Here is a 24,546-nt window from a genome sequence, read left to right on the forward strand (position 1 = left end):
CACACATTATACCATTAGTGAAGAAATTCCCTATTATATAACAATAACCACTTTACGTCATCTTGTTATTCTCAATGCACAGAGATGACGAGACAACCCCAGAATCCTTCATTTCCTAACAGGAACATTTGAATAGCCTTATAGGACTGCTTTTACATCCCTGCCTCAGCCTTCTTCTCTGACAGTTTTCAGAAAAATTACTTCAAGCACCTTTTTCAAAACTGCATTAACACTTGACTCCTAACCCCCTACCCCTCTTCAAGTGTCATTATTACTCCTCAGAGTGTATGAAGTATAATCTAGCTGATGTAACGTATTACACAATCCTCATCTTTGTACCACTTGGTTAAACATGATTTGTACACAATTACATACCTTACAAAGCATGTATGGAACAGCTTATTATTAACCCACAACTCTTTTTTTAATAATTATTTTATTAAATAAACACAGACCGTCCTTATAGGGCATATACAAATCATACAGTCATACAAGGAAGGATGTCAACAGGGAGACAAGAGTCTGACTGTAGAACAGTGCAAATGGTGACGCACCCATAATCAAAACAAAAACAAACACTTTGGGGAAAAAAAAAAGAGACAGTCCCTTGGTGACGTGCAGTTATTGCTCCTGTTGAAGAAAACAGAGACAGGTTTCATGAATTGTCATTTACATAACCAGCGATACAGGGTTGTTATTGAGAGTTAGAAGTGGGGAATCAATTCCTTAAATGATTTAGTTTTAGTGGTCTTATCTCTTTCTCTAGAAAAAATAGAAATAAATTCAGTATTTTTTATATATATATATATATATATATATATATATATATATATATATATACACACACAGAGACTGAAATTATGCCAGCATTATACACATTTCAGACTTTATGAAATCTACTGGTATTTATAACGATTATAACAATTTAATCAATTTTTTCCATGGACAAACCAACCTTATCGCCTCTGTGCAGCATATAATGTGACCTCAGGTTATTCTGACAATTGGCATACGCCATGCCGAGCCCTGCTCCCGAGCCAAGTGAAATTGGCCATGTGTGCCCTATAATTGAGAAAGATGCTTTAGATTATTTTCAAACACTCACTCAAGCACTTCACAGCATGATTAAAAACAGATTAGAGATGGTGTGCTACAGCCTTTCACCCTGTAGCCTTCCCCCCCCCCCCCCATCGTAATTACCTCAATTTTTAACATGCTTCTTTAAAAGCTTTTTGGGCCTTTTGCTGTCTCCGTAACAAAGGCACATCATTTTCCTACATCTAAAATCTGAAATGACTATTGTCTGTGGACAAAAAAATACATCTCATCTATTCGCAGTAAAAGACAGCCATATGTATGTGTTACTGTAACGGGAGTAGAACATTACTGCAGCCATGCTTTTTTCCCTCAAGGACTTTTAAGCAAAAGGAGCTGATCTAGATTCAGTAAAGCAATTAAACTACTTACGTTTGAAGAACAGAACAGAAAACACAATGCCTAACCCCAGACCGGTGCCTGAGAGACAGAAAAAAAAACAGCTGTTAATGTATTATTTATTTATACAGCTACTTTGTAATGCTTATTTGGTGTATATGATGTCGTCTGCTGCCTTTGGTTGATGTACTTTTAATCATCATTTGATCTATGCTGTATGATTAGTTTAAGAGCAATATTTCCCCCCACTTTTTTCTACAAGATGGTTAAAAAAAAAGACATTTCATGTTATCTTGCCACAGCATATAAGAAGAGTTTTACCGTCTTAATACACAGTCTCTTTAAAATAAAGTGGGCCTGCTTGGCGTAAACCTACCTATTCTTCACCGCACCTAACTCCATTCAAATATGCATCAATTTATGGATCTTGGCTTCTTAACAGTAAGTGCATGGCCCTGTTACGTTAGGCACCCCCTGGCCAGGATCATCTCTGTCATCTCCTTCCAGCGAAAAGAGTTAGCGAAACAGCAGAATAGCTCAAATGTGAATAACCTAAACCATTGGTTCTGTTTTTTATTTATTTATTTATATATATATTTATATATATATATATATATATATATATATATATATATATATATATGCCGAATTAAGAGGGGGACAGAAATATCTTGTAAAATTCTTTAAGTTGCGTACTAGAAGACGTGTCCGTATTAATCAGCGATTAAGAATTAGGTTGACATTTTCTTAGCAGCGTTTGCACTGGGCTAAGTGAAACGCATAAAAAATGAGCGAGAACATCAAAGGCCAAATATCTTGAGACTTTAATAAAATGACAGAGTATACCCAATCGTAACTGTATGTATTTAAAATAAACAAAGCATGAAAAAATGACTGGTCATTCAGTTGTCCTTTACAAGCCCTTATGGCTAGCTAGTTAGCCTCTCGCCCAGTCAATGACAGCTGTGGACTTCAATATAAACTGCTTCTTAAGTGGCCCTTGTTTTGGTACAGGACATCGTTACGATTGAGAAACTGAAGCATATTTACCTAATTTAATGGCACCGTCTGCTAAGCATCGGTCCCACTTTTTCCCCAGCTCCTTCTCAGACATACTGAACATTAGCTTGTGACAGGCTAGAACTAACAAATGCACCTCTGCGTGATGCTTTCACGTGTTGTCGGAAATATATCCCTAGGGTTACGATTTAAACGCAGAAGAATAAACGACAACACTGAAAATTTTATGATTTTACAAGTGATTCGTTTAAACATTCACCCTTTACCGCCTTGGTGTTATTGACAGAACTTATGTTAAGGAGGAAACGTTTAAAAAACTAAAGAAAGCCAAGTAACGTCTTTTTTTTGAAAGCAGCATTGAAACTCTTGCAAACCTCGCGATAGGTTATACCCCAACAACTGAATGGCGCCAGCTTGCGGTAAAGAAAGGATTATCCCAAACAAGTCACTTTGGTCCATACAATATCCAGCAAGCTGTACAGTAAAAAAGTTTGGAAAAAAGAAAACAAAACCAGGCACGCTGTTATGTATAGCAAACTTTCTGAGTTTAATTTGACACAAATCAGTACACTGTCGTGAAGTCATCTAACATGATTTCCTAAGACGACAAAATACAGTTTCTGACAACATACAGCGTACAAACATGGTATCCATTACACAAAAAAAACACCTTGGCATGTTTGAAAGTGTTCTCACTAACAAAGATGTGCCATTAGCTGGTATGCAATACTCTGAATCTGCAAACTGTACAACTTGTGTCTAACACACAGAATTAAGGTACCAAAACATGAAAACCATGTTATATATTGAGACTTTATCAAACATATCAAACCCAAAACATCACAACAAAGGTTCCACTGTTACTCCTCAGCAGGCAAAGTGTAAAACAGCCAAAAGTTCTCTTATTGGCAGCAAGCACAGCTTCTTATATGGTGTGGACTACAATTTGGCTTCTTAATAGATTTCAAGTGAACTCAAAGGTTGGGCTGGTTTTGGGTGCTTTACTCACTGTGAAAGTTTGTGTGTGTGAACAGCAAAGAGGTAGAAACTGTATCCTTGGAGAATAAAAGTGTCTTTGGCTAAAAACTAAAGAAATTACCTTTGCTTTTACTGCCTTTGCTGCAGTACATGTGTATCGTGGGTGCTAACCTCATGCTGGACTGCATTTCATTACATGTAAAAAAATAAAATTAAAATAACAATATCTATAATGAACACAGGTGAAGACACAATCAGCCCCCTCTCCTGGTCCTGTGGAACCTCATCCCAGCTGTACTTCAGGTCACTCTGTGGACCCTGGCAGAGGAGATTCTTCTCCTTCTTCTGCTGCTAGTGACTGGCTAGTTGTCTTCACAGAGATCTTGCTGATTTCCAGGAGATCGCGCAGCTCCTTGTTCTCAATCTGAAGGTAGAAAATGTTTTTTTCAAACATAACTTTTGAAGTTAAATATCTCTTCCTTATAACATGCATGTGCTTCCCCATGCAAGCAGGTTTTGAATGAAAATTGTGATGGATGCATCGCATCTTCTCTTTTAAATAGTGTTACTGTTTATTTGTGATAGAATTTTTTGCACTTTGGCAGTGTTGGGGGAAGCAGATAACCAAAGCAAATACAGACAAATTAAAAAGAAAGTACATCGTCTTTTATTTCTCAGGTTTTATCAATAAGACCTAATAAGAAAAAAAAAAGATGAGTTCCTTAGTAGGTACTAAAATTATTTAAATACAGCCCCAGATGAACAATAACTCATGTCATTATTTATTTAATAAAAAGAAGCATCGTGTAAAAACTTGTGTACGGCTTTATCCATCCATCATTATGGAGGAAGTCTGGTCATTACAATGTTGCTTCAGCACACTGAAGATCACGATTATTCGTTACGGTCCCACCAGTGTTCCAGCTGAGTTGAGGTTTGGACCTTGACTGAAATATTAAAAAGCTGTGATTTCCCTTTTGTCAGCCATTGTGCTGCAGATTTGCTGCTGTGCTTGGGATCATTGTCCTGCTTTATGAGTCTGTTTCAGCCAAGTTATGCAAAACTAACAATGCTGCCTTGTTTTTTTTGTTTGTTTTTTTTTAAAGGAAAGAGGATTTTTTTTCTCCCTTTCATTTAACGTGCTAACATAGCCCTGTAGAGTCTAAGCTGTAGCTCTTGGATTTTTAGCCATGAGCATTGCACAGTCTGTGGCTGAATTTGCTAGAACAACCACTCCTGGGAAGATAGCTATTGTTCTGAATGCTTTTATTCATTTATATTCTTAAATACATGTTTGTTACCGTTTGGGAAAATGTACCTTTTCAACAAACTTTACAGTTGTAGCATATTTAGAAAACTCACAAAAGGTTATCACAAAGATGGCACAGTAAGAAATCTAACCGACTGGTTTAAAAGGCCTAATAAACCCCGAAACAAAACAACATGCTCCTTGACCTGATGCACTAAACCTAGCCATTCCACTAAAAACTGACAACTCAGCTCTCATTTGCATTTATGATCCTCTATTATCGTTGCATCATTTTGACACAGAAGCTGATGTCTGAGGTCTGTGGTAAAATCACATATTTTTCCACAGACCTCAAGAGGAAAGGTGTCATTGTGTCCATGTATAACTGCATTTCTCACCTCTAGCTGAGCAAGCCTCTCTCGAACACAGCAATAGTGCTTATCATCCACCTGCACTGCTCTTCTCATCACCTGGCCCATCTCGCATATCCGTTCCACTTGGCTCTGCACTTCCTGGAGAAGAGTCAGAAATCAAGTTGGTTGTTTTTATTTTAAATTTGTGTGTCTATGTATTTGGAATCATAGCCCATTAAACGTGTGAGCAAATTAAAGAAATGCAGAGTTGATGTACTTTGGCATGGTCCTCATGGAGGCTGAGCACAGGTTTGGTGTCCAGCTCCTTCTTTGCCATCATCAGCTGGAGCACATGCTTGCGATACCGACACATGATCAACTCGAGCGCGTACTGGTGTTCTTCGAGAGACACCCATAGTTCTACAAAGACATAAAGAGCGTTAATACTGGTATATAAAACCAGCCAGTCAGCAGAACCTTTTTTTACCTTTATTCTCCCGCTGCAGTTCCTTGATTTGAGTGTTTTCCTGAGTCAGAAGGACATGAGGTTTGTATTTCGTGAGCTCCTGTATCTCTGAACTGTCATCTGTGTGCTGAAAAAAAGAGCAGAGAAGAAACGGATAAAGAAGACTTTAGCGAACGCATATCACGAAAGCATATCCTAGATACGGGGGAAACTCGCTTTGTAGTACAGGTCACTGTTTAACTAGTTCAATGTGTACACCAAGCAGTAGTGCAGCTTTTCATAAACGTGAGCTATCTGCTCGAGTTTACCTTGTCTGGCAGAGCATTTCCCACCTCTCTCATGCCCTGCACTCTCTGATTTAGGGCCTCGGACTGCTCTATCAGTCCCTCGGCGGCTGTGTCGTGCTCTTTTAGCCTCTCGAGAAGGGTCCGAGTATCGGCCAGCACTTTTTCGAAAGTGCAGGCCATTTACTGGAAAGTGATAGCTCTTTTTACGCTACGTAGAAAAGCTACTACAAAACTAGCTAGTCGAGCGAAAACAACTCGCAGCCGTTGCTTAGCTGGGCTATATAATCTTAGCCGAGGCAGCTCGGTGCCATTATAGAAACATAAATATCCTTACTGTTTCGCTATTTAACTAATGTTGTGTCGGCAGACAGGGCAAGTACCAGACACCCAGATCAAAATATTACTACATTACTAGAATATTACTGCTTCAGAAACTGACGTTTCCGTGTAGAACTAAACTGTTAGCGACGCTTCCTTCTTCGTCTTCTTCTTCTTTTCCTCCTCCTCCTACTTTTGGTGAATTGTCAAACCAACGTTGAGTCGCCACCTACTGGGGTGGAGTGCGGTGTAGACGTTTGGCACACAACCAAAAGCGGGGTAAATGGCTAAACCTATCTAGCTTGTCTTTAAAATATCTTTACATAAAGCAACAGCGTCTCATCTAAAAATAAAAAAAAGAAAAAGAAAAAATGATATTGTTTCTCCACTGTTCAACAGTTGTATGTTACACAAAATGAACAACAACAACATAATTTTAAAAATTATCAACATTTCAAGTAAAAATGTAACGTAAGCCACTTACAGTGTTGAAATTTAAATATTACTATCGGGTAATTTCAAAGTGAGTGAAGGGCTGAGTTGAGTTGATGCATTATGTTACATTTTCCTATGTTGGGTAATTGTGCAACGTGTAGTCTCAGAAACTCTCCTGTATGGGGAGAAAACTTAGTTATGGCGACACCTATTCAGTTTAGTTATCTAATAAATGGCATGATAGCTATTATTTACTCATTAATCAAATAATTAATGGGTTTATTATTTATTGAACTCGACTGGATTACTCTTACATATCTGTTTTCCAGTCTAGACAGCGAGGTAGATAAAATGTTAACGTTACTATAACGCAAATGCCTCCCATGTCCCTTTGCGGCACATAGGCGGTTTCTTATCAGCGCCTTGCGTAGCCACTCTTCGCTTGAGGATCTTTGGTCTACCTAGTATCGTCAAATATCGCGTTAGCCGTCTCCCTATCTCTACGCAATGTGCCGTGCTGCTTCTAGCGGCGCTGGTGACAGTGCTGAAAGCTGTTGGGGTGAGTTTTTAATATTTTATCCCTTTTAGCAGAAGAATTTAAGCGTGTACTGGTAATATATCAATGATAGTTTTCTTTTTGGTCAGTGAGTACTTAGAGGTGAATTGGTGAGTCAGCGCTTAGTCGTACGCACAGTTCGGGCCTGGGTGGAGGCTGCCTTGTTACAGCTCCACATAAATCACGCGAGGGCCGAGGAGTACAACGGCATGCTAGCTAACGGTAGTCGCTACTAGCTACTTAGCATTGCCAATGGCCTAGTTATGCTGTCGAAGGTATAAATAAACAGGCGCGTGATGTTTTTTCTAAGACGTATTAGAGTCTGGCGAAGAAACAGCACGTGTGTAGAATGAATGTGGTTTACTTTAGAGACAAAGATGGCATTTAAATAGAATTAAGCACGAGGCTTATATCTAGCTTCTTTGTTGTTCCGTCCTCGTGCCGTTAACGCCGATAATGTTATTATTGCGTTATCGACGTAAAGAAATGAATAAACTGAGTGTCTATATTTAACGTTGTTCTTGACTGGCAAGAAATTAAAATGTAAATAATTATAAGTACTTTTTAAAGAACTGTCCTGGTGTCGGCAGTCACTTTTGGCATTGTCTGTTCTTAACTCTATTGTCCGTTTAGCTTAAATAGCCCGTGTTGCAGGTTGGCGTGTGATACGATCCAGTTCTAAAAAACGTCTCCATTAAAATATGATTTCCAGTTAAAAAAATTCTTTATAATCAGTCCCAGCTAAATTAATACATAGAAATTCTATATATTTTGACTAATGGCCGAAACCACATTAAACATTAATGTGAAAGAGAAGTCGAAATGTTATCTCTATGTACAGTGTACAACGTTGAACCGTTGCTTAATTACCAGCAAACTTTATGTTCAAGGACTCCAAGCCGCACAGGAGTTAAGTCATCAGGTAATTACAAAAGAACTGAATGCGTTTTAGTTAAAGAAATTCTTCATCATTAACTTAAGTGTTGCTAAAGACAGTGGAGTAGTAGCCGTTTACGACGATTAGCATCGGCGAATGTCAATCTGTCAGGTTCTGTTTGTCCACACAAGGTCAGTAAGACATCCTTAAATGTGATTGTGCGGGTTACTTTGCTTAATGAGCAAACCAGAACTAAAGGAACGAAGTTTTAACTAACTATATTTTAGTTTATTGTGTGTTTTGAAATCGACTGGTTAGACGTAACGTTCGCGATGGCGTTGCATACCGAAACGTGTTGGATCAGGCCATGTTGGCAGTTCCAGCTGAGGATAGCGGATTGCTGAGAAGTCACATGGTGGTTCCTGTCGGGGCGGTTGTTTTGTTTGCCCAGAGAAAAGACTGTCGTTTAATAAATGTCCAATCATAAGAGGTATCTTTCCCACTCGTGTTATTAAATAACAAACAGACAAAACTGTAGTTTGGTCCCAATTTAAATAAATAAACAAAACAAAAAAAACCATGGTTAAAACGGCCGATCGCTGCTAGTTGTGTCGTGAGTTGATTTTTTTTTTTTTTCTTGTTTCCTGCGAAATAAAAAGCAGAAAAAAATCGTAGATCCCACAGAAGCTCCTGGCTCATAACCTTTAATACACTTATGCAGTCAACCTTGTAGCAATCACATTTGAGCCTTTTAACAACGTCATATTCTAACCTAGTGGGATGTAAGAAGGGAGACATTGCAACATAGTCACAGCAGAATAGATATCATGTGTCCTTGGTTGTCTCAGCTATCTTGTTTTCAGAGCAGGGTATTTAGGTCAACAACATCCAGCTCTGGTGTGCTGTATGTTACTTGGAGTTTCTGGAAAAATGTTTTTTTTTTGTTTTTTTTTTGTTTTTTTGGGGGGGTGGTCATACACATGTTACAATGCTTTGTTTGATTGCCAGATTAGCCCTTCTGAAAATGTTTACAGTGGTGTGCATGCAGAACAACTGGGGGGCTGAATGATGAAACAGAGGGCCTTGGTCTGAAATGTTGCCATAAATAACATAGCCTGAACTGACGGTATGCACAAGGACTTGTCGATCCAAAGTACTTGTCAGCTGCCTAGCATTGTATCTAGAGGCATTTGAGGAAAGCTTATTTTTGTACTTGAGTGCAGCTAAAGAATCAAATGTTCCCAAAAGACCTCAGGCTGCTGGTGCTTGGGGTTTTTACTTGTTTTCATGTGACAGAATAGTCGTATTAGCTGACAGTGTAATTACATTTTTCTCTCTCACTACAGACTCATGGAGCCCTTGGGCCATTTTGTATTTAACCTAAATTTAGATCAGTGGAGTTGGTGATAAGTTTTCATCTAACCAGATCTTCTTTTTTTCTTCATCCCCCTTCAAACAGTATGAAGTGAAACAGACCTGAATTTTTGTACCATCCGCAACTGCTTCAAGTTCAGATCAAATCAAAGAAACTGAAGACAAACCTCCCAAAACAAAGACAACACTGAAGAAGCGTGGGTGAAAAAGGATCACTTCAAGGATTTAAACGCAAGAAGTAACCAAATCCTGAAACGACCAAAGAATACGCACATCATCCCAACTGCGAAGTGGAAGAGAAGCAAACTTGCGCCCAAGCATATTCTGAGAAGACCAGAGTTGATCTGAAACCAGAAGTTTGTGCCTACTCAACAGCTTTGACAAAGCACACGTCCCAACGCTGCTCCTAGCCCTCCTCATCCTCACTACACCGCCGACTCACCACCGGGGTGTGGAGTGGGCTGCTATCTGCTAGTTGTTGTTGTTGTTGGTTTTTTTGTTTTGTTTTTTCCTTTTCCCCACTCCCATAGCTCCCTTCCCCAACTTAACCCTTTTTTTTCTCCTTTTTCCTGAGCAGTGTTTTTTGCACCTGCCTTTGCCTTTTTGTTTTATTTTTGCTCTAAATTTCCACCCCCCTTCTTTTTTTATTTTTTACTTTATGCAACATCTAGAACTTGTGCCAGAAACTGTAACAAGTGTGCGTGTTCAACTGTGTGCGTGAAGAGGTCCACAAAAACTGCTAGTTCATCAAAATCCTGAGAGATACAAGACACAAGGCGACCAATAAAGGTAGGTCTCAAGTCAGTTAAAGCCCTTCATAGCGTGTTTTTGATGGCTGTAAATGTACTTCTGGTTATGTCACACGTTTTGCTCATCATTACCTCTCTGTATTATTAGGTTTATTAGTGGCCTCTTTTGGATTTTAATATTCTTATAAAACTGGTATCTGATTCAGAATCTGCATTTGTTAGATGCACTACATGATTCACACATGCTTTAAAAACAGATTGTATAACACTTACCATTGCACTGTTTTGGGGCAGTATACCGAGGATGTTGTTTATTCATATTTCTTTTTTTCCCCTCAGTCACTAAAAACCAATGCGTTTTCATCTTTGTCAAAGTTATGCAAACTAAATTATTTATTTGTTTTGGACCTCATTTAAATTTCTCTTTGTAGGACAATATTTTAAGCTGTTGTTTGCAGCAGCCAATTCCAAGCTACCGCAGTGCTTGGTTAGACTTGAATCTTGCGTACTTATTGGTTTCTCCATGTGACATCACATCCTTTTGTGGAGTGAGTGCAGGAAGTGATACTTGATGTAAAATAGTGATTTGATCTTAGTGACCTCTACATTGTCCTTTTGTTAAAGATAACTTTTCTGAAAATGTGAAAGAAGCCAGCACCACTGAGCCACCACCACCTCCAAATACTTGAAGTAGTCATTCAGTTTTGTTGGAAAATGATTTACTTGCCTTCCGTTACCTGATCCACACTCTTCCTATTTTGTCGTTCTCAGGCCATACCCCCCCCCCCCCTCCTTTTTTGCCTTCTTTCCCCCCCTTTTGTATCCTCTCTGGGGATTAAAGCCTGCAGCTATTTTCCTTTTTGTTTGTGACACTTGGCACACTGGCTGACTTGCCTTACCTATTATGTTTGTTCCTCTCTTCACCCTTGCAGACATCCAGCGGTGTATCATTGGGTGGTTGATTAAGAATAGTATTTAACACTCAAGCAAAAAAATCCAACAAAAAACAAAACCTATATCAAAGTTCAGCAAGTGCTCAAGCAAGTTTTGTTCAAGTTTATGGGAAAATATGGGCAGCCCCTGGAAAGGCTTTGTTGAGTTTACCTTGCCTGCGTCGCCACCCACCGCGTTTGTTAGCGCTGACCTGAGCAGCACCTCCCCTGTCGGACTCAGCCTGTCGCCATATGGCCGATCCGTAAGTTTCACCTTCCCACCTTTCTACGTGCCCCACCCCATCGAGCACCCATCCACCCACCTTGCCCCACATCTTTGCTGTGAATGGCATAACTTCTTTCATCTTTTCAGGCTCCCAAGACTAGCCTCTACTCAGTTATTTTCTTGTAGGGTGAGGGTGTTCTGCCAACTAGATGTCTGAAATTTGATGTAAATGAGCACTTTTTTTAAATTTTTGTTTTAAATCGTTTTTATTATTTTTATTTAATTTTTTTTACATTGTACCCTCCCCGATTAATATTCAGACTGGTAAAAGGGAGGGCAGTGACTCAAGATGGACAATATTAACACTTCGACGTAACTACACACAAAATCCAGGACCACAGATGCATATGAAAGGTGGATACTTGTTGGTTCTCAGGAAAACTGAAAATTGATCTTAAGTAGATGGTATTTACAGTACTCATCCATCAGCACTGGACCAAAGCCCTTAATTCTCTTTGGGGATTCATGTACATTTGCGTTGTGTCATAAGGAGTCGTGATAGTTGCAGGACAGGGGCTAGCAAGAGGCTGCTCTGGGATCCCCTCCCTCTTCCCCCATTACTCATAATCCATCACCAACTTCCTGTCCACTGTAGATGCACCGCTCTTTGACCTGTCATTTGCATTTTCTGATTCTCCATCTTTACTTTGTTTTTGTTTTTAATTGCAGCACTGTATTTAAATCATTCCCATGACCGTCTGTGCCAATAATGTATTTTAGATATCTTTTTAGTGTTGCTTCCTCTGTAGATCCGTTCCTGTTTGAGTGCGATCTAGTACTACCAGGGACTTGGTAGTGCTCCAAATATCGCTCCCTTCAACATGAAATTTTCAGGGTTGAGTGATCTGATGGTTTTACTGCCTGCTATTGTTCCTGGTTTAAGTATTGGTGGTGGTTGTGATGACTATTATCTAGTCCATTGCTTTTTGTAGAACCCGTCAGAATGTGTTGGGCCTAAAGGACTCTATAATACCTCAAAAGTTGAATTATAAGTTCAGCAGGTTTTGTCTGAGATGATGGGAAACTGTAGGCAGAGTAAAAGCCAAACGTTCATTTCTCTGCAGCATATCCCAGTCCTGTCCCCAGTGTCAGAAATGGAAAGAGGCTCCTCTGAACCTCCAGTGGCTCGCAACACTGGCTCTACCCCATCTGCTTCTACTGGTCCCGTACCTATCCCCCGTTCCTCCTCCGTCTCTTGCCATCCCCACCCAGGCAGTAAAAAACACAAGCGGACACCCTTGTATCAGAGATCAGTAAGGAGGCATATCTGATGGTGCCCACACTGACCTAACCACTCTGAGCTGCTGGTGTGTTGTGACTTTTGCTAACAGCATGGATGAAAACAAATGCCCCAAAGATTAACTAGGGTGCTATGAAAGAGTTTTGACAAGTTTCTGGTGATATTGCCATGTAATCAGTAGTTGGTTAATGGATGGAAACACATTAAATGTTTGTCTAACCAGAACTGTGTGAAATTCTGCCACACTGCTGTAAATGGAGTGAGTCAAGTTCAGCTTCAGGTGCATGAGTGAAAAGGAAACCCTACTGTGTTATGTTCGTGGTCTAAGTTTGAAATCAGTGCGTCTTAGCCCCCAAAGATTCTCGTGTGGCTTTACTTGCTCACCCTGCCCCCTCCACACTTTCCCTGAAAGTGCTATACTTGCATGTTTGATTTTTCATTTCCTTTTTATTTATTTTGTTTTAGGTTGGCATCCAACACAGCTGCTGCATCCTAATTGTTAAACTACATGTTTATGTACTACTGGTAGCTTTCTTTTTAACACTTGCTTCTCTTCTTCTCTAGATGAGTTTTGACCCAGGCATGCTCCACAACAATGGGCACACCGCATATGCCAATGGCTCAGGGCCTGGCATTAGAGAGACTGGTGTGGTGGAGAAGCTCTTGACGTCCTATGGGTTTATCCAGTGCTCTGAACGTCAGGCTCGTCTCTTCTTCCACTGCTCCCAGTACAATGGCAACCTGCAGGAGCTTAAAATAGGAGGTGAGGGCGACTTACTGAAAAGAAACCTACTTGATTTCCTGCTGACTTTATTGAAACTTAGGTTGTATTTGTCATTTGAAGTTTGCTCATTTTCTTTTCTATTTGTTGTCCCTTTCTCTGTAGATGATGTAGAGTTTGAAGTTTCCTCTGACAGGCGCACTGGCAAGCCCATAGCAGTGAAGCTGCTTAAGATAAAGCCAGAAGTGCTGCCAGAGGAGCGCATTTCGGGCCAGGTGGGGCCAGACCTGCACGCCTATCCCTTTACTGTGCTGCATGGTTATATTCATCCAGTTAAGGAATACCATTTTATTTTTGGTTATGTCCTTGTCTGTCAGCTTAGCCTTTTTATTTTATTTTTTGGGGCAAGCAGTGTCATTCTTATAACTGTCAAGCTTGTCTCTCATCCTGATTTACAGTTTAAATGTAAACTAAAAACTGGCATGAGTGTCTGCTTGAGATGATGAATGTCTGAACAAATGTGTACGAATGAGATAATTTCTCACTTGACAATTCGATTCTGTATTTTATACAACAGCCAGTTTCCCAAATACTTGGTATCATTGGTGATAAACATAACTACATGATGCCACTAACCTTGTTATTTGATGTAAACAAATTACTCAAATCTTCATTTAGAGCATTCATGCACCTGCATTTGTACAATTTGAGGTTCAGGCATTTTATTCATCTCATTTCCATAATTTTTTTTTAATTTGGCTTTGTAGCTGTCTATTCAGCCCAATGAAACAGTGGTTTAATGGCTTCTACCTGTAATTTTCCCCCCTTACTGCAGGTTGTGTCATCAATCCCGTTACATTTGGATGGAAAGTCTGCTCCTGGACAGGTGCCCACTGGCAGTGTCTGCTATGAAAGAAATGGGGTAAGATAGGTGGCATGAATTACACTTTGAGTCAGCAAGCTGCAGGATGTTAATGTAATGGAGTGGGTTTCTTCTTTGAATTCATCTCCTGTCCTCTGTAGTAAACTTTGTACAGAGGCAATTGGTTAACTTCATGCATCTTTTGTTTGATCAAATAAGCATTTAGCAAACTCAATCTAACATGATTACTAATGAAAAAGGGCAGAAGCCAGTGTTTGTAGGTGTTGCTTTTAGTCAAATTAGGTGGCACTGAGTCAATGTAAAGCCTTCAGCCTCCACAGCACATGGCAGTCTTTTCTTCACTCAGTTTCATTGTTGGTAGTTTTGAATATTACATAGTTCGAGTTATTAGGTGTTGTTTTGTTTTTTTTTTTAAATCGGTGGTGTCTTTTCACAGGAAGTATTTTACCTTACATATACTCCTGATGACGTGGAGGGAAATATCCATTTGGACACGGGGGACAAAGTCAGCTTCTATATGGAGACCAATAAGCAGTAAGTGTGCAGCACTTGTAGCATAAATGCCATAAGCAGCTGTCACTGGGTGTTTAATGTTCATTCCTTTGTGGTTTTTCAGTACTGGTGCAGTCAGCGCTCGTAATATTCAGCTTGTGAAGAAAAAACAGATGAGGTGCCAGGGTGTAGTGTGCGCTACAAAGGTAAGATCCAATCAAAACACTTTTTCTCTCTAGTGGAATATCTTTGAAATTTGACAAAACAAATTGCCTAGAACACTTGAGGAGTATTGGGTGAACTTTACGGTTTGTAAAGTTCTATGGGCTCAAAATGTGGTCATAAATATTTTGTATGTGTAAAAAAGATTTGTGTGTGCGTAAAAAAAGATTTGTGTGTGCGTAAAAAAGATTTGTGTGTGGACTTAGAAAAAAAAACCCCTGCAAGTTACAACTACGGATTTTTGACCCTATTTTTCTTCCCTTCATCTGATTGGTGAATGTCATGTCAATCACAAATGTAACAATCCAATCAGAGAACAGATGGGTTTGGCTGTCGAGGGGCGCTTTTTTTTGAACTGCAGGTCTTTGAAGGGAATAAATGCCCTTTTACATGCCAACCCAGCGTTTTCCTTCATCACCACGAAGGACAACAGTCTGTGGTCGTCCGAGTTTGGTGATTTTTATGTCACAGGTCTACGTGTTTAATACATGGACTTCCACAGCCTTTTCAACAGCGCTGCGGACCGCGGGGTGGGGGCGGGCAGTGTTTTGGAAATGACAGTCTTCATTACAAAGCTTTCTTCGTTATGAATTAGCATACATGTTTTTATTGAACATTTGAAGAACCAGCAAAAAAAAACTCTTGTAGAGGACATAAAGTCAGAGATAGAAAAGACAAGGAGCAGGTGCATCTAGCCTGTTCTAATGTTTGAGTCTAAGGTTTTTTGTTTTTTTTAGCACCTGGCGGCTTTTTAACTTCTCATCCGTAAATAATCTGCTCTTTCACGTGATTCAGTTTATTTTGAAAAGTCTCAACAGGATCTTGAGCTTTATTGTGAAAGGTTTATGTGGAACATAAACAAGCGGACACGCGATGCTGTTGCCGTCGTTGTTGCTAACCACAACGCATAAAAACAGGCTCTTGTTCGTCCGTAGTGTGGTTTTATAAAATATAAGGGAAAGGGAGAACTTTAAGAAATTAATATAGCCACTACAGTGACCATCAAAACGATGAGAAAAATATTGCCATAAACAATTTATTTTGCGACACCACGAAACAAACGATAGCGTAAAATGAAACGATAGAGGTTTTTATATCGTCATCCGATATATATGGTTATATTGAACAGCTGTGTGTGTGTGTGTGAGAGACAATGCTGTCTAGTCACATACATGATTTGTCATGTTGTAGAATATAACAGTGGTTATAAAAACAACTTAATTTTACCCTTGGCAGGCTTTTTTCCCTCTTCATTCGTTCCCAAGCTTTATTAGAATTGCTGAACTATTGAAACAGGACCAACCTGTTATGCTGAGCCTTGTTTTCAATTTCAGGAGGCCTTTGGATTCATTGAAAGAGCAGATGTGGTGAAGGAAATCTTCTTTCACTACAGCGAATTCAAAGGTGATCTAGAGGCTCTTCAGGCTGGAGATGATGTGGAGTTCACCATCAAAGATAGAAATGTGAGTGCTACCTTTTAGGAATTTCAGTAGAACGTTTTGAAAATGTATCACTCAGCTTTAGCTCTACTTTTGACTGTCTTTGTGTAACTCTTAAAGGACTTTGATTAATTTGTAACCTTCAATAGGGTAAAGAAGTAGCAACAGACGTGAGGCTCCTCCCTCAAGGAACAGTCATCTTTGAGGATATCAGCATTGAGCAGTTTGAAGGCACCGTTGTAAAGGTCATTCCCAAAGTCCCCACCAAGAACCAGGCAAGGAGATTCTGATAAACTTTATTTAGTAGAAGACAGTTTGTTGTTGTTGTTAAAGGGAGCATGGACTACAACCCAAGAATTTAAAACAATTTTAACAGATATGTAAACTTTGTTTCCACAGAATGACCCTCTGCCCGGTCGTGTCAGTGTAAGGATGGGTTTCAATGACAAGGAACTGCCGTTTGGCGAGAAGGACACAAAGACCAAGGTGACTCTTTTGGAAGGAGACCACATACAATTCAACATCTCTACTGATCGCCGAGACAAGCTTGAGCGGGCTACCAACATCGAAATCTTGCCAGACACTTTCAAGTTCACCAAGGAGAATCGTGAAATGGTAGCTTGCAGAACAGCAGCTATAAATGGTTTTAATTTTATATTATAGTACATTCATCACAGATGTTGATTATGGTGCATCATCATGTATTCTTTTAGGGGGTTATTGCAGCTATACGCGATGGCTTTGGATTCATTAAGTGTGTGGATCGGGATGCCAGGATGTTCTTTCACTTCAGTGAAGTCCTAGAGGAGGGCCAGCTTCATATCTCAGATGAAGTGGAGTTCACTGTTGTGCCTGTAGGTCCTGTTTATAAGCTTTTCAAAAAAGTATGTATTTTCTATTACCTAAGCAGGCACATTCAAGTTACTTTAAAGTAAAAATACTAATATAAATGTCATCCCTGCCAGGATATGCTGTCAGCTCAGAGAAACCATGCAGTGCGCATTAAGAAGCTTCCAAAAGGCACAGTGTCTTTCCATATCCAGTCTGAGCAACGTTTTGTGGGTGTAGTGGAAAAGGAAGTCGTTGGAAACACCGCCAAGAACATCAGTCCCACCAAGGGCAAGGAGAAGGTAACACCGCTTATAACTTAAATCATCCCCATTTATGACACAGCCCATTTCCCCTCATCTATCCGTATTTTCACACTGTTTTAGTTCTAATGTTCCTCTTTGCTTTCCTCCTTCAATGACTTCCTGTTCATGCTCCTTGTTGGTTAGAAAAAAGATAAGGTAGGACTGAGACCTTCTGCATGAAGCTACATGAAAGTGCATCACAATTAAAGACACTCCAGTTGTACAAACTATCGGTGTCGCAATTTGTTTTACTAACGCATAATCTAAAGAAGCTTTTCATCACGTAAAGTCTAGAAATCCAAATGATCAAGTGAAGTGTTGTGGTGCCGAGACTTGCTGTCTGATAAATCTTTCTCTTGCTTTTAAAGGGTAAAGTTGTAGAAAAGGTTAGTCTTTGTTAACCTCTAACCCTCTGGTGTCCTTCACCTGATTAATTTACAGTGTGAGGTTTGATCATCATTTAACCCATGGAATCTGGAATTGAAGCTTCACTTTGTTGTAGGGCTGCACAAAAGTAATCAGAATGCTAGTGGGGTTTTTTTTTGTGTGTGTGTGGGGGGGGGGGGGGGGGGGGTTCTCCTCCTCTTAGTGGTTGTCAGCCTGTTGTATTTAAAATGTGTGTGGTGTTCACGAACACAGTATCCTATTAAAACAGCGAGTTTTTGGTTCTTCCTAATAATTGTAAACTGCGCCCAGATTTTTGATTTTGTTTTAACAGTTCAATTAAGCGCTAATGGTTTTGCATTCAAAACGATATACAGTAACTGAAATGGCAAACGATAGATTAAGAGCCATTTTCAGTCAAGTAACAGTGTTTAGTTTTTTTATTATAAACTAGAGCAGTGAATAATTATGCAGCCCTAAATTGTAGGGTAAAGCTCAACACTGCTTGTAGTAGATTAGGTGTGTACTAACTAGGCTGCTACAGCATGATGCATTGCACACATTTATCTTTAATGCTTATGTAGGCTGTGTGCACAGAATTTTCTAATACACTAGTCATAAATGACTTGTTCTCTTTTAAATTGGTGACATTGCCAGCTTATTAGAGCTGGGCGATATATCGAGTTTTTAAAACATATCGATATATTTTTATACGAGATATAAGATGTGACAATATCCTTTATATCGATATAGTCTATGTTACGTTATAATTATAGTTGTGGAGCCGCAAGTTTGCCTCTCTTTCGTCCACTTTTGTCTCTACGCAACGTTACTCCGCCTCGCCTTCACTGAAGACAACTCCCCCTCCTCCCCCATCGCTTCACGTGCAGGCAGCGACAAGACGGACACGGCAAATCTCCGTTAACGAGTTACTGCGCATCGCCCCATGCGTGGGGCTGGACGGCGTCAACGTGCTAACGAGCTAACCGCGCTAACGAGCTAACAGCGCTAACCCTAAAATCCTTTCATTCTCTCAAAAGTTGATAGCGCGCCTTATGTATGAATTCTGGTTGTGCTTGATGGCCGCGAACCGATTTTATGTGGTACACGGCGTTCAGCAATCTGTCAAAATGTTTGAGTACGACTTTGGTCAGCTACGGAGCTGCACCGCTTGATAGGTTGTCGGCGCATTACGGCTACCGAGGAGCTTCGCGGAGTGATACGTACTGTGCATCAACGTAATATTACCGTATTGTGTGTGTATAAGGACCATAAATGGCACCTGTAAGAGACGTGGTTATGAAGCGGATTTCAAACTCCAGGCTGTCAGTCACACAGCAAAACTTGGGAACAGAGCAGCTGTGAAATCTGTCTGTCTTTGTTATTACGCTCAGCGTCTTTTAGTTTATATTTTGACTGCACAATTGTGAGCTCTTTGTTTAGCACAAAAACAACCTTGTTTTCTTTTATTTATGGAGCATGATTATTTAATGAATGCTCATAATTTAATTTTGAGTAATTTTTCATGTACATCTGTGCTGTATGTTAATAAAAGTGCCTGTGTGACATCTGGGACACAGCTTTGACTAAGAACTCTCTTTTTGTTCTTACTTTATGGCTTAAAAAAAAAATATCGAGATCTATATCTTATATCGCCATCCAGCTAAAAAATATCGAGATATGAATTTTGGGTCATATCGCCCAGCCCTACAGCTTATGCTCATTTTGTTCAACTGTAGCATTGCGGAGACATTTGGCCAGCACTGCTAGTCTTAATTCAGCGGTCCCCGGGCCTCGGACCGGTACTGGTCCATGAGTTGTTTGGTACCGGGCTGCGAGAGTTGAGGCTCAGGTGTGAAATGTATGGTTTTCAGGGTTTTTATCAGTTTTCAGTGTTATTTTTGTTATCGTTAACTCAGTTTTCCTGGGTCTTTTCACGTGTGTTATGAATAAATCTTTTTATCGGTACCAGTACTAGTTTTATTTTGTTGTATTTATCGGCGACACCTTAAAGGCCGGTCCGTGAAAATATTGTCGGGCATAAACCGGTCCGTGGCGCAACAAAGGTTGGGGACCGTTGTCTTAATTGGAAAGATGATCCAAGTTTGATGTGTTGCTTTTATTGTAGGAGTCTGAGGAGGGAGTGATTGCATATGAAGACTGTGGAGTGAAGCTCACTGTGCCATACCATGCCAAGGACCTAGAGGGAGGAAGTCACCCACAGGTTGGGGACAAGGTAGTAACACTTTATTTTGCTTGAGCGCAAATATGGTTTCCACTATGCATTTAGCCTAATTAGTCCAGCAAACAGTTGATGCTACAATTCATCTTTTGAAGGTTTGAAGTTTAGTTGTTGAAAGCTTGAAGCTTTTTTTTTTTTTTTTTTTTTTTTTTTTCCCCCCCATGCAACTTGTGCGTTTGTCCTCTAGGTGGAGTTCTCAATCAATGAAGTGAAGCGAACTGGCCAACAGAGTGCCGTCTCCATCCGGGTCCTCAACCGTAATGCCTCTGGTGCCAAGAGACTGCATGGATTTGTTGCTGCACTGAAAGATAACTTTGGTTTCATTGAGACAGCAAATCATGACCAGGAAGTGTTCTTTCACTACAGGTAATGATTTAAGTTTGAACACACCTCTGGGTTAGGGTATTCATTTATTAATGCCATGCAGATAACTCGCTTTAGTATCAAATTCTCAGACTTGTGCTTTTGTTTTTAGTGAAATGTGCGGAGACTTGGATAACTTGGATCTGGGAGACACAGTGGAATACAATCTCTCAAAGGGAAAAGGAAACAAAGTCAGTGCTGAAAAGGTCACCAAGGTTGCTGCAGGTATCAGTGATTCACTTCCAGTTGTTTTTGGTACATTTGTAATGTTTGACATTTTGTAGGTAGGAATGATTGCAAATAAAATCCACTGCTTTCCCGTCATAGTGAATGGAATTGGTGAAGATGTTGGTGGGACAGTGATGACAGGGAAAGTTATCCGTCCTATACGCAGTGTTGACCCCTCCCAGACTGAATACCAAGGACTTGTTGAGTTCTCAGAGGAAGGTTGGTATCCCATTATGACTACACATGTAAAACAGTTTATTTGTAGAAAGTAAAATTGATTCCTCCCCCTTTAATTTTCAGGCGGATCAAAAGTGCAGAATTATCCATTTGGAATCATGAGTATGGCAAACAAGTCTGATTGTTTGCAAAAAGGAGAACAGGTGAAGTTCCAGGTTTGCACAATAACCCAGACTGGCCAGAAGATGGCCTGTAATGTGGTTCCGCAGCGTAGAGCCATGGTGGAGTGTGTTAAAGACCAGGTAGTGTTCAGTTTTTGTTTTTTCCTCTCCTCAATTGCATAATTTAAAAAAAAAAAAAACAACAAAAAACACACTGGGTAGTAGGTGGACGTCATACTTTAAAACTCAAAATTGTGATTAATTCCCGCCCCCCTCCAGTTTGGCTTTATCACATACGAAGTTGGTGATAGCAAGAAGTTATTCTTCCATGTAAAAGAAGTGCAAGATGGTCTGGAGCTTCAGACTGGGGATGAAGTGGAGTTCTCAGTTGTCCTCAATCAACGCACAGGAAAATGTAGTGCCTGCAATGTACGCAGAGTCAGGTAAGAACTTTATCTTTAAATTTAGAACTGGACTGTGGCTGGTATGTTTAAACCAGTGGGCCTTCACATTGTTTGTTCATTGTGTTCCTCTTGCAGTGAGGGGCCTAAACCAGTGGCGACTCCACGTCCTGACCGCCTGGTGAACAGACTGAAGAGTATCACGCTTGATGATGCCAGTGCTCCTCGCCTGGTCATTGTAAGGCAGCCTCGTGGTCCTGACAATTCAAAGGTATGATGAGATTATCAGATGGTGCCACATTTGAATTGTGCTAACCTGTAAGTTTGTATAGTCTTTTTAGAAATGACTTTGGCTAAAATGAATTTGGAGCCATCCATGTTACTGATCAGAATGAAGTAGAATGAAATCATTTGCTACAGTGATTAAAAAAGACACTTGGCGAGCATTTCAGGGGTTAGTTTCCTTCCTAAAAAATTTTTACAACTTTTTTTTTTTCTCTTTTTTCCCCCCCCTTTCCTTTTGTTTTAATCTTAATTAAACTTATTCTGTCTTTACAGGGCTTCAATGTGGAGCGGAAGACTCGCCAGCCTGGTGTCATTGACTGAGCAATACAGGGCCTACCCCCATTTGGTGTTGGAGGGACGCTGTCGCCGAGAGCAGCAGCAGGGGATAAGGGAATTTAATTTGACACATGCTTGTACACAAACTCATCCGCAAAACATACGCACACATACAGTAATTGGCATGTGTAATCTTTGTCCCCAGTCTGCAGTGGAACTTTTCTTATTCCACAGTTCCCTGCCTCCCATGTATGATGTACTTGATACAGAGTTCCACGCTGCAGTGTACATGGGGACCTCTGAGTGTGTGCGTATGATGTATCCTAGAATTGATTAGTGTGTAATGGAGGTATTTGTTTCTAAGGGGCTTGTTCCCTCCAAGTCAGAGTGGTGACTGTGTGGCTGTCTACGTCCTGATTTTGTTCTTTGTCTGGAATTCTGCACCTGTAATCTGTCCGCTAGTTTGACTGGGCGAGTGACTGTTAGCATGTGTTTGAACCTCAGCTCCATATTCGTTCTTACTTTTTGCTCCCTTACCGACGGAAACGTAATAACTTCGCTATCAGGTTTCCACTCCTGTATGCTTTCCTACAAAACGCATAAAGCAAAGCTCCCTCCATAAGGAGGATCATATTTCTCATATGTGCAAGCTTAAACCGAGGATTCTTCTCTGCTCGTTTTTTTTGAGCAGTTTTTAATGCTTTATTGAAGTGGAAGCATGGCGCGTGTGTGATATATGTGAATGTCAAAGTAGTTAATCTAATGGGATTTAATTCCACCAGTCTGGAGTTTTGATGCCTTTTTGGTATTCACATGCTCCACTTCAGCATTCTTTTTCTTCCTCTTTTCCCTCTCCCCTCCCAGGTGCAGAATTCCTTGTGGCATCTTATATCTGCAGTTCTTTTATACTTTTTTTTTTTTTCCATTTTGTTTTTTTGTTTCTTGCACATAATTTTCTTGGGGGGTTTTTTTTGTTTTGTTTTGTTTTTTTTCTCCATCGAAACTTAATCTGCTAATATTAAGAATAAGGTGCCTAAAAACTGAAAGCAAAATGAAATAAACATAAAAATAAAAAATAAAAATTTAGATGTGTCCTCTGATCCCAGCCAACCGCCAAAATATTCAGAACAATCTTAGGGTGGCTTTCTCTTAAAGTAGGAAAAATACTGATATGCATCCCAAACCTGTGGGTTGACGTATACTATACGTAATGTGTGCTGCTTTTTTCTTTTTCTTTTTTTTTTTTTAAAGTGGAATTTGGAAACTTCAAATATAACACAACCAATGTAACTTAAAGGAAAAGGGGTGAAGTATTAGAAATTCAGTTTTTAAGAAAAACTACATTAGAAATCAGGAGATCAGCTTGTGCACTCTGGAGATGAGCTGTTGTGCCTCTGCACGTTAAGTTACAGTCAAAATTAATTTCTCTGGAGATCACCGGGTTTCAGTTGAACCACGTACAGAGGTTCTCATGTACTTTTGTTAATGTTCTTGAATGAGACAATTGAATTAAAATTTTATGAAATTCACGAGCTGTTCTGTTTTCTTTTCAGAGGAAGCCTGTAGGTGTTCTTTGAGACTGAATAAAACAACTTGAAAGCAAAATAAATGCTTGTGAAGTTCATTTTATTATATAGAGCAATTTGTCTGACATTGGCTAGTTGTGAGAAAGACATGCATAAGTAATCAGTTAATAAAACTACATTTGATAAAACATGTTTTATATTCAGTGTTGTCTTTGATTCCACTATCAGCTGTTGTAGCCTGGTGATGTCTGTTAAATCTCAGAATGGTTGCATTTGATGAAGAGGGAAGTCAGGTTTAAATGTGAGGGGGAAAAATGGTCAAGATGTCACACCAACACAGTTACAAATGAGAGAGAAATAAGACATTGATGTATTTGTGGTGCTACGTTCCCTGTAGCGAGTGGAAAATAAATTGATCACTGCAATTTTCCATATCTGCCAGTAAGAATGACCAAAGATCCACAAAGCCATGTTTTTCACTAAATTTAAATCTGTAAATGTTGTGTCTGTATAGATTTTAAGATGCTGGTAGGACAATCCAACTACAATATTATGACTGTCTTGAGGGCAAGAAGCATTCTGGTGTTAAACAGCAGTTGCAACAAAAGCAGCATTGTCAATCAGTGTGGGTACACTGACAGCTGATGGTGAGGATAAATTCATAGAGAAAGCTTTCAGTCTAGTCCTACATGTCAAATCAGTCTTCAGTTTGGCTTGCTTGAATATTATGAAGTCAGTATAATTATTCATTGGTGCACCAGAGCAGGTTTAAGTATGAAAAACACTTCAGATGTGCTAAAATACAGAGGAAGTCAAATGTGAAATAAAACTAAACTGGTCTCTTCCACTGAAGGTAAATAAGCTGAGGAACAATTAAAGTTCAATACTTGCTGAAGGGCTTTATCCCAGCCCAGAACATGCAGTAAGCACTGGTAATAAATTTGGAATGGAAAGTGTGAAGGATCATTGTCTTTTAACGCCAGGACATTGATTCTAAACCTTGGTGCTGCTCAAATATATAGTGAGCTCAGAACGGTGAATCACCTTCTGAGTCTGCGA

At 39.8% G+C, this 24,546-nt stretch overlaps 3 protein-coding genes across 8 annotated transcripts; 1 reads left to right on the forward strand and 2 right to left on the reverse strand.

Annotated features, from left to right (window-relative positions):
* Nucleotides 1-409: 409 nt before the first annotated feature.
* Nucleotides 410-2,754, reverse strand: micos10 (mitochondrial contact site and cristae organizing system subunit 10). Its single transcript, XM_004572740.6, has 4 exons — nucleotides 2,485-2,754; nucleotides 1,468-1,515; nucleotides 956-1,062; nucleotides 410-630 (listed from the first exon to the last, which is right to left on the reverse strand). Exons 1-4 carry the CDS (start codon nucleotides 2,555-2,557, stop codon nucleotides 622-624), a joined length of 237 nt encoding a protein of 78 aa, XP_004572797.1. The 5' UTR covers nucleotides 2,558-2,754; the 3' UTR covers nucleotides 410-621.
* A 206-nt stretch (nucleotides 2,755-2,960) lies between these two features.
* sike1 (suppressor of IKBKE 1) lies at nucleotides 2,961-6,341 on the reverse strand. Its single transcript, XM_004572745.6, has 5 exons — nucleotides 5,809-6,341; nucleotides 5,522-5,627; nucleotides 5,312-5,454; nucleotides 5,080-5,193; nucleotides 2,961-3,856 (listed from the first exon to the last, which is right to left on the reverse strand). The coding sequence occupies exons 1-5, from the start codon at nucleotides 5,965-5,967 to the stop codon at nucleotides 3,737-3,739; spliced, it is 642 nt and encodes a 213-aa protein (XP_004572802.1). The 5' UTR covers nucleotides 5,968-6,341; the 3' UTR covers nucleotides 2,961-3,736.
* Nucleotides 6,342-6,944: 603 nt separating this feature from the next.
* On the forward strand, nucleotides 6,945-23,490 carry csde1 (cold shock domain containing E1, RNA-binding). Of its 6 annotated transcripts, none has more exons than XM_076878137.1 (21): nucleotides 6,945-7,099; nucleotides 9,433-10,136; nucleotides 11,029-11,291; nucleotides 13,119-13,317; nucleotides 13,441-13,607; nucleotides 14,111-14,197; nucleotides 14,595-14,692; nucleotides 14,775-14,856; nucleotides 16,207-16,335; nucleotides 16,461-16,586; nucleotides 16,711-16,926; nucleotides 17,025-17,195; nucleotides 17,277-17,441; nucleotides 19,957-20,064; nucleotides 20,258-20,436; nucleotides 20,546-20,658; nucleotides 20,761-20,880; nucleotides 20,962-21,140; nucleotides 21,279-21,442; nucleotides 21,539-21,671; nucleotides 21,959-23,490. In XM_076878137.1, the coding sequence occupies exons 3-21, from the start codon at nucleotides 11,166-11,168 to the stop codon at nucleotides 22,004-22,006; spliced, it is 2,610 nt and encodes an 869-aa protein (XP_076734252.1). In that variant the 5' UTR covers nucleotides 6,945-7,099; nucleotides 9,433-10,136; nucleotides 11,029-11,165; the 3' UTR covers nucleotides 22,007-23,490. The 6 variants fall into 6 exon arrangements, with proteins under 6 accessions (XP_076734252.1, XP_004572804.1, XP_004572807.1 ...); XM_004572747.5 differs by lacking the exon at nucleotides 11,029-11,291 and adding an exon at nucleotides 12,379-12,567; XM_004572750.5 differs by lacking the exon at nucleotides 11,029-11,291 and adding an exon at nucleotides 12,379-12,567 and having other exon boundaries at nucleotides 17,025-17,165.
* The last annotated feature ends 1,056 nt before the right edge of the window (nucleotides 23,491-24,546 follow it).

This window comes from Maylandia zebra, linkage group LG20, assembly GCF_041146795.1.
Source record: "Maylandia zebra isolate NMK-2024a linkage group LG20, Mzebra_GT3a, whole genome shotgun sequence".
NCBI lineage: Eukaryota > Metazoa > Chordata > Actinopteri > Cichliformes > Cichlidae > Maylandia > Maylandia zebra.